This window comes from Sesamum indicum, linkage group LG1 (genome assembly GCF_000512975.1).
Source record: "Sesamum indicum cultivar Zhongzhi No. 13 linkage group LG1, S_indicum_v1.0, whole genome shotgun sequence".
NCBI lineage: Eukaryota > Viridiplantae > Streptophyta > Magnoliopsida > Lamiales > Pedaliaceae > Sesamum > Sesamum indicum.
The window spans coordinates 13545318-13555629 of record NC_026145.1 but is presented as its reverse complement, the minus strand read 5'-3'; the positions used below and the strand labels follow the sequence as shown (position 1 = coordinate 13555629).

The window sequence follows — 10312 nt, the reverse complement described above, 5'->3', positions numbered from 1 at the left end:
TATCCAAAGCAACAAATTACTGCAGCATTAATCAATTTTTTTCACTTCCACCTAAGAAAGCTATGGCACGCTAAAACAAACCTCAATAATCCTAAATTATTTGCTCACAGTGATCGTAAATTAGACAAATTTAAAAAAAAATTCATTGCTAGAAGCGATTTATTATAACGAGAGAGAGAGAGAGAGAGAGAGAGAGAGAGAGAGAGAGAGAGAGGAGAGTAATAGATATCTGTAAATGGCTTATATATGTGAACGAGATTTAGTTTTAATTGACGAAGTTGAGATCTTGTGACGAGGTGATGTGTCGAGTCCCATTTAGTAATTGTAAATATATAATTGATAATTCAAAATTTATAGTCGAAAAAGAAGAGAATAGTAGCTTATAGCTGAGTCGTGGACATTCATCCCATCTCATCTCATCTGATGATGTAAATTGAGCAAAAGTGATGGGAGTCTTTTCTTCTTATCTTGCATGAATCACAGCCATTGATGTCTCTTCTACAAGACTTTGATAGCCCCACTACTTGAGATGCACCTTGTGTGTATATGCACTAGTCGACATTTTCCCTAACTTTCTTCAATTATTATTTCACTTATGATTAACATGTTTTCTGTTTTAAATTATATTACATTTTATTATTCCATTATTTAGTATATACATATCACATGTATATTTTTTTTTAATAAAATAAATTATATAATTTTATACATGCAGGATATGTTTATATATTAAATAAAATTAAGAAATACAATAAAATATAAAATAAAAAATCCATCCTTTGGATGCTGCTTTTTCCCTTTTTCATTTTTCATCAATTTTGATATTCGAGTCCCCAACATTATTTTTTTTTTAAAAAAAAAAACAACTTTTCCGTTTGTTCTAAAAATGAAAATGTACTATACTTTTTTTTTTAATAATTTTCAATTAAAATTAAAAAATAAATAAATTTGGGTGTTGGTAATTAAGTGAAGAAGCAGTAGTCTTTGGTGAGTTGATTGCAATTGTAGAATAAATAAGAGATAATATAGTTTTTGTCTTGTGCGTAGCAAAAGCACCAACCACGTTCCTCACTTAACTCTCCATCACAATTCATTCACACACAAAGTATTCCAAGATTTGACACTTCAACAATACCCTTAATTATTATGCCTCTTTTTTACGGTATCTTTTATTTTTTTACCTAACTCTCTTTTGCAATTTCAACATAATTTCCTCTAAAAAATTATTCTTATTAATCTTATTATGTAGCTTACGACTCGATCAATATTTTATTCTATAATAGATTGACTGTAATGACTCTCTATGAACTTCTAATTTTCGTCATAAAAAGCCACATTCTTAGAAAAAAATTGGCACTGTGATCTATAAGTCGCTTACCTACACAACTTTTTTTTTTTATTATTTTTCGTGGGGCAACAATATTGTTGATACATAGAACAAGATAAACAATGATTTTTTTCATTTTTATTTGTCGAACTTGGCTATTAATCACCTGCGTCACTGTAAATGAACTATTTTCTACATTATAAATAATTACACATAAATACCGTAGTAAACTCAATATGTTTCTTTGCCGTATGAATAATTTTTCAACAAATCTAATAATTATAAGAACAAACGTGACAATTAACAACAATTAGTGACTATAAAAACGATTAGTATATCATGGGATCCTCCAAACTTGGAATTCTTTATCAAGTTATCACTACACAAATACCAGTAATTTTCAATAATACTAATTAAAAAAATTAGAAATATATTTTTTATTCTTAACTTAAACCCAAATAATCTTAACAACACAAACATAACAATCGCTTAAATATATATAAACATATATATTAAACAACATTAACGTTATAATTGATATTATCTATTACCACAATTTAATTTTATCATACACAAATCAGACATTTAAAATAATTAAATTGATTCAGCTCAAGACACAATTCGGTTCATAGCGCAAGATATTGTTCGTTTTGAATTATTATGAGTCTTACAGATTTATCCTAAAAATGCACCTTGTTAGAAAGATGAGGTCTTAAGATTTATATAAATCGCTTAAACTCTTTATTTTTGCAATCAATGTGGAACACTTGTCTATATTATAAGTATTTTATGCATGTTGGTCCCTTTAATTGGAAAAGATGCAATATAGTTTCTAACACATTAATATTTGATGTTTCACCAAACAAAGATAATGAATGAACTTTTAATTTTCCTCAAAAATACATATCTACCAAAGTAAATACTGATAGGGCCCAGAATATTGATGGAGTTGTGTATGTTTAGTGTTCCTCCCCTCATTAATAGCCTCAATCAATTATTGAATTTATTTTTTGCCTATATCTTTTGTATTTTTATGCCAAAAATATTTATAATGGACCACCGGAAATACACAACAAAATTAAATACTTGCATTTATTATTTTTTTCTAACTCGACCAATGTGGCCGTGCACCGATATTATTAGTAACTATATGTACCAGAAGTGGGGTACAACTACAAGAAATATAACATTTACTCATGATTAGTTATCATAGTTAATAATAAATAATCGTAGTAAATAATTATTGACTATTGCCACGCTACGCTTGTTGGTAGTGATTTTTGCCAAGATGGCTAATATATTTACTATGACTCTTAGTTTTGGCAAATATTTTTTTCATAATGAAAAAAGTTAATTTTTAGATCGATTTTATTTAATCGTAATTAATAATAGTTACTTTATCATGATTTTTTGTCATAATCATTAATATTGTAGCCACTAGTAATTTTTTTTGTTCACATGAGACGATGTATGTGTAAAATATTAATATATATTTCTTTAGTTTTACTAATATCTTATAAAGAAAAAAAACTATTCATTAAAACTCGATGCATTTTTTAAAAATATTAAGTTTTTTTTTTTGCGTTATATATTAGAGATGGTTGTAGGAAAATGATGTGAAATAGGCAGAAATATGTCCTCATGTATATTTGAAAAGGTGGTCAATCTCTTTAAGAACACATATAAAAAAAATGAAAATATTATTCTTCTTCTTTTTAATAATATAGTTTAAGATCATACACTAAAAATAATGTTTAACATTTAATATATGTTTATTATTTAGTCATCGTCCTACACAAAATTAATGACTGACTGACGCTACTAATTATTTTTTTTTTCTCTATGATATAATCACAATATTTTTTTTCAATTAAAAAAAAAAAGGAACTGAATCTTGGAAACATATGTGCATAAAATATATTTGCATATAATATAGGAAAAATTAATCTTATCTAAATACTTAGTCCAAGAAACTGAATTAATTAATACTAATTAATTTACAGGGTTCCAATTCAACATATTAACAGCGCGCTGAGGTTGAGGTCCCACACTCAAAAGATTATGAATTTGAGTTCTACAGATGCAGCTGATGAGCAAACTACCCCCATATAAAAAGATATCAATTTACCCCCTTGTGTTTTTTAAAATGCAGCAATTTATCCATCTGTGTTTTTTAGAATAAAATAATTTACAGGGAGAGATAAATTGCATCATTTTAAAAAATATAGGGAGAGTAAATTGCTATTTTTTTTCATAGGGAGATAATTTGTTCATTCACAATATCACAAGGATTAAATTGCATAAACCCGACATTTAGTCTACTTTCTATAGCAATATGTTGTTTTTTTGTTTATTTTGAATTTGTTGGTTGATTCAAAAATATTGATGTATTGCATACTGAATGTTGTACTAATAATATAATGATTGATTTAAAACTATCGACATAATTTTTTTAAAAAATATTAGGAGGATAAATCATATTTAACCCGATTTTTTATGTAGTAGCATTTAGCAATAGATTTGGCAAGTGAAGGTAGCTTTTATGGTACATGAGTTCCAGAGAATTGTCAATTTCACATTCCATTTCATTGTTTAAGTCATGCTAATACTTTACTGTTCTATTTGGTTTTATTTATATTTCGGGTTTCATAGTCATTTTCAGAAAAAAGTTTTTTTTCCAGAACTGGAAATAATATTCTGTACATGAAAATAAAAGATACACTTAATTTATTCTTTCTAAAATATTGGTGTGACATTTTAAACTACTAAAAAATGGTAGGCACTAATATTTTTACCATAATGTGAACTTAATATATATATATATATATTATTTATTTATATTTATTGCTAGTTTTCTCTTTAATTTTTACTGATTTAGGATTGGGCAACAATAAACCATCATAATAATAATAGGAAAAAAATAGAAAATTAAATTATAGAAAATTTGTTAATTTGTCTTATATATAAGTTTTATTTGCAAAACTATGATTACCTATTCTCTCCATAGCACATGATAATTGTATCTAAAATTAGTAAAGTTTTCCTATATTTATAAAGTAAGATGGAAATTGATATGAACTACTTCCAATAGATTTTCTGTTTAGGAAAATCTATCTAAAAGTGAACAAATCAAAAGCATTTTCTCATCTCTTTGGTTTATGTAATCATGAAAATTGGTCTATTTATTTACTAATTTTGAATAAGTGAAAGATCCTATAAATCTTATCTCAATTAATGACGATTTATATCCCAATTTAAAGTAATATGATTTTACGTTATAATGCAGTATAGATGTAAACAGATTTAGTCGAGTTATAAATATATTGTTGTTCAGATTTGTATAAATTATTATCGAGTTTGATAGTTTGAAATTTGAGTTTAGTTTGATTATTGATCTAAAATGAATTTTAATTGGATCAAACACGAGCTGAACTCAAACAGTTTATACTTTTCAAAGTATTTTTTATTTATTTTTATTAATTTGGTCGAGTTTAAGCTAAGTTGAAAACTTATCGAATGAAATTTTCTGTCCCAAGCTTGGATTCTTAAATTTAATGAGTCGAGCTCAAATGAACTTTTCTCAATTGATCTCAATCAAGTATAGAGTAATTTGATTTATTTTTCAACCCTACTGCTATATTTTAATTTGTTTATCGATGTTGACATATAAATTTCATTGAATTAATGTTTATTATAATCTTTTAATTAATTATCACTATCAATAATTACATTCAATTGAAAACTTATATATAGTAGCCATGTAATATCATTTTTATATTAAAAAAGTGAGATATAATGAAGTCATTAATTATCTACTTATGTGCCAATATAATGAGATGATGTGTGATTGGTGAGTTCAAGTTTCACGAATTGGATGTATATTCTTTTTTTATATTTGTTTCTTGTTTATTTGTATAGTATGAATTTAGCGGCTGATTTGAATTATTAATATATTAAATTAATTTTTGAATTTAAATATTAAATAATATAATGAATTTTATATTATAATATATATATATGTGTACTTTTGTAATAAAAAAATGGAATTTGTTAAAAATTAAAGCAAATGTGTAAAAATATTCTCTTGTATTTGGAATTAGAGAAATTAAATTCTCTCTTTTCCGTTATTTATTAATGGAGACATTTATCACAAGTGATGAACATTCATCAATATTTCTAGTTTTTTCACATCAGTCACAGTTGGAAGATCACATTTATTTTTGTATATTTATGAGATTTACTGCAGTTGGTAATCATAATCTGCATATAATTCAAAAAATGTTATGAGTTTTATTATCATCTTCTGCTTTTCGGTTACGTCAATTGTTGTGTGATGTTTTATCGATATGGTCTATTATAATTGTTGAAATTGAGGTTTCATAATTATGAGATAATGGTCTTGATTTTATTAAGTATATGGGTATTGATCTATTTTAATAATAGTTTTTGTTATATTAAAATAGTATCTAATAATTAGTTATGTATAAATATTTAATATTGACAATTAATATAGAGATTATTAATAATTGAAATTGAATGGTCATCGTTGAGGTTCGATTATCTAAATTTATTGACATATCAAATCACATTATCACCAAATGTGATTTGATATTTTTATTATCGTCTACAGTGAGACTATTGTAATTAATTATTTAATAGCATCCACAATTATATTGAATGAATTATTACTGCTATCTTTGTAATAAATCACTAAAATTGATAAATATTACTAATTAATTTTGAACGAAAACCCCATAAATATTTTATTGCAATAATGTAAATATCAATTTCGGAAAAAAAAAAGAAAGATAAGAAAATGGGTATTATTAATTTTTATAACTGAAGAAAAAATGCAATTTCCTGAAAGAAATGTTAAGTGAAAATTTGTAAAAAATAATAAATAATTATTTTCTTTTTATAAGTAGAGGAAAATTCTCTTTTTTTTTTCTTAATTAATTAATAGAAACAATTATGACAAGGTCATAAAACATTTAATATTTATAGTATTTTCACACTCAATCAAAGTTGGATGATTACATTAATTATTTTGGACTTATTTTATTTTATTGGAGGGATGAAAATGATAACCATAATCTGCATAATAATTCAAAGTATTTATTACTAGTTTTGTTGCCACCTTTCACCTTATCGTCGCCCTAATAATTCTACCAACTTTTACATTTATAATAATCGAAGAAATATTACTTTAAATTTTTATATTTTATAACACACGAACGATAGTTTTTTCAAAAATAAAAAAAAAAAATCAATACTATTAGTAGAAAAATATTTGTAGATGAAGGCTCAATTTTTTTCTAAATAAAATTATTTTTTTCATAAATAAAATAAAAAAATTTAAAAAAATATCATATTCAATTTTATCAATATTCGATCCATCATATGATAAATATTATTTCTGAATTACATATAAATACGATTTATTTATTTTATAATGTAAATTTAAATTCAAGTAATTCAAGAAGTGACAAAAATAATAGGTACCCGATGTTATTATTATGGCTCATTATGACTTTTATCTCTTTCATTTAAAGTGAATCATTTTTTCCCTTTCAAGAAAAAGAAAAAAAGAAAAGAAAAAAGAGTTCGACAAGAACGACGTCGTTTTAAATCGCGCAAGTCCAGGTACGCTTTCCCCTTGCACGTGCCACCTACTATATAAGAGCCACGTCACTTACATGATGACGCTCTATTCACTGCCTGCCTCTAGATCTATCACTCACTCCACCCTCCGAACCTCTCTTTTCTGTGTAGAAACCAAGAAAAACCACACACATTCAAGGTGTCTCTGCGCGTTTCCGCAACTTCTTGTTAGCTAATCTATCCATTTCCCCACCACCGAAGAAGAAGAAGCCAATGGGAGAGGTTTCATTAGTTCTCTCTATCTCTTTTTCTTTTTCCTCCTTCTGTTTCTGTGTGATTAATTGAGTGCTGTGTGTTTAATTGTTTCTGGGCAGGAAGAGAAGAAGCCCGAGGAGAAGAAACCGGAGGAAGCCAAGAACGCGGCGGAGGAGAAGAAAGAAGAGGCTGAGAAGCCGGCCGAGGATGCCAAAAAGGAGGAGGAGAAGAAATCTGAGGAGTCCAAGGCGGAGGAGCAGCCTCCTCCGCCTCCGCCTCCGCCGCAAGAAATCGTTCTGAAAGTTTACATGCATTGTGAGGGGTGTGCTAGGAAAGTCCGCCGCTGCCTCAAAGGCTTTGAAGGTAACTAAGATTAGATCTTCCTTTTCCTTTTCTAGGATTTTAGTTCCATTTGTCTTCAAGCTCCATTTACAGTACTGACTTCTCAAAAAAAAAATTATTAATTTTTTTTTAACTGATGCCCATTAGTTTCTTGATATGAGAAATAATTCTAATCACCAGTGTGCATGGAGATTTATGTAATTTTTGTTCAACCTTTTGGGGGGTGTTTTGGTGCAGGTGTAGCGGATGTGATAACAGATTGCAGAACAAGCAAAGTGGTGGTGAAAGGTGAAAAAGCAGATCCACTCAAGGTTCTGGGCAGGGTTCAGAGGAAGAGCCACCGCCAGGTTGAGCTTATCTCCCCAATCCCAAAGCCCCCCGCTGAGGAGCCCAAGAAAGAAGAAAAAGAGGAGCCCAAAGCTGAAGAGAAACAAGAGGAGGTTTATACTCATCTCTCTTTTTCTCTCTCTTTCTTTTTCTCTTTGCTTGTGGGGTGGGGGTAGACATGTTCTTATTGGTGATAGTTTAGGGTTCTTGTTTTTCTTGATTTTTAATGCTTTGAAATTCTATTGGAATATTTCATTAATTCATGTGATTTGTGTTTGTGTTCGTTCTCTTCTGTAGCCTCCTGTGATTACAGTGGTGTTGGGAGTGTACATGCATTGTGAAGCTTGTGCTCAAGAAATCAAAAAGCGGATTCAGAGAATGAAAGGTGCGATTTTTATTTTCTTCAAGGGAAAATCGCCATTTACATGCTAGGTTTTCTTTCACTTTAATATGATTTCTTGTGCTCTTTTGTGCTTTTGCTACACTTTTCAGCTGTATTTGCAGAGATTATTTACTTTCCCCTCCTTATCTCTTTTTTGCATCTCCAAAATAGCAAAGGTTCTTCTCATGATTCCATATTGCTAACCTTTGAAAATCTGTGTACTTTCGTTATAATTGGAATATATGTAATATTCAATTCATCAAATATTCCTGTTTGAATTCCTACAGACCAAGGTCAATTCGGCACACCCTTTTTGCTAATTATTAATTTCATTCCATTCAAAGAATCAATTGTTTATGTATAATTTGTCAATTATCAAAACATAAGAGTGAATTGCATCTAACATTATCCTTTCATGGTTATTGTATATGTATAGGAGTTGAGAGTGCTGAGCCAGACCTCAAAAGCTCACAAGTGACAGTAAAAGGCGTATTCGAACCGGAAAAGCTCACCGACTACGTCTACAAGCGAACAGGGAAACATGCGATGATCGTTAAGGTGGAGCCGGAGAAGAAGGAGGAGAAGAAAGAGGAGGAGAAAGCGACGGAAGCGAAAGAGGAGAAGAAACCGGAGGAAGCAGAGAAGGAGGCCAAGAAAGGTGAAGAAGCCGGCAAAGAAAACAAGGAAGGAGGTGATGCTGCTGCAGCCGCAACTGGCGGTGGAGAGCAGCCGGTGAAACCGGAGAGCGAGACTGCTGCAGCCGAGGACCCTAAGCTGGAACTGAAGAAGAATGAATTCTACTACTACTACCCACAGAACTACCAGGTTCATCCTCAAAGGTTTGTGCAAGAATACTATGCATATCCTCCACAGATCTTTAGTGATGAGAATCCAAATGCATGCAGTGTTATGTAAATGTTGAGGAAGGTGGAGGGTAGAATGGGGATTTTAGGGGGGCACATGGGTAACTGTCCCATGATCCCCTCTCACTGTTGACATGTTGTGGTGCTCTTCATGTGGCCCTGTCTTGAGGGTGTTCTCTTCATATTATAAATCTACAGTTTGGGGAGCTGTAGAATTTTGTGAGCCCTTTGTACTTGATTTTTGGCTTCTTTCTTTTATTATAATCTTTGTTACATACCATCAATAAATACTATAATGTACTAACATATGGTGTATATATTTTTTAGTTGTGGTATGGTACTTGTGAGCTTTTTGTCTGTGTTTATTGTATTGGTACTTAGTTGCGACTCCATACAAGTACTTGTAATTTACTTCCTCTCGCTTCCGTCCTCCGTTTGGAGGGTCAACACGAGGAAAGCGAGCGTGAAAATATCAAATGGTGTGACATACATCGTAGTAGTAATGAGATCGACTGCATGTTAACGCAGTGTGATTCACGATGGTTCACGTCTTAACACGGTATGTATAAGAATTTGCGGACAGGTAAAGATCGCTACTTTATGTGAGTGTATTATAGCTAAGTTGGCATTGGTTTATATAATGTAGGATTTTGGGGTTTAATTTTGATGTATTTGAATAGTTGTGGTGGACAAGGGGGTTTAATTTTGATGTATTTGAATCAGGATTAAATTTTTGTTGGTTGGGATATACAAGGGATAATAAATTTAATTCAATATAGTGTTTAATGGAATTGAATAAAATGTCATACTAACGCAGTACTTAACTGGTAGGTAGGTACAAGGTGAAGTAATGATTGTACTCATTATGATTTGAATGGTGGATTTCTTAAGAATTCAAAACAAAACATAGCATAGCATCTAACCACTTGATGCTCATGAAATTGCAAACAAAAACAGTTGTAAGAGTTTCACCATAATAAAATTCGATTCAATAATTATTAAAAAAATCAATAAATTAATACAAAATGTAAAAAATTTCAAGCTACTAATATATTTGCCACCGTCTTAACTACGATCAAAACAGTCCACTCATTCGTAGCTATAATTAAACTATAATTGCCATGATTTTTTTTTTATCATAGTTGATGCAACTTGCAACTTAATCAATGTTCCATTGTTCGAGGTACTGTCCGTTTTGATTTGGTGTGAGTTTCA

At 29.6% G+C, this 10312-nt stretch overlaps 1 protein-coding gene across 1 annotated transcript; it reads left to right on the top strand.

Annotated features, from left to right (window-relative positions):
• Positions 7023 to 9460, top strand: LOC105166090 (heavy metal-associated isoprenylated plant protein 7). The gene is made up of 5 exons (XM_011085321.2): positions 7023 to 7210; positions 7303 to 7546; positions 7763 to 7965; positions 8150 to 8237; positions 8671 to 9460. Exons 1-5 carry the CDS (start codon positions 7202 to 7204, stop codon positions 9147 to 9149), a joined length of 1023 nt encoding a protein of 340 aa, XP_011083623.1. The 5' UTR covers positions 7023 to 7201; the 3' UTR covers positions 9150 to 9460.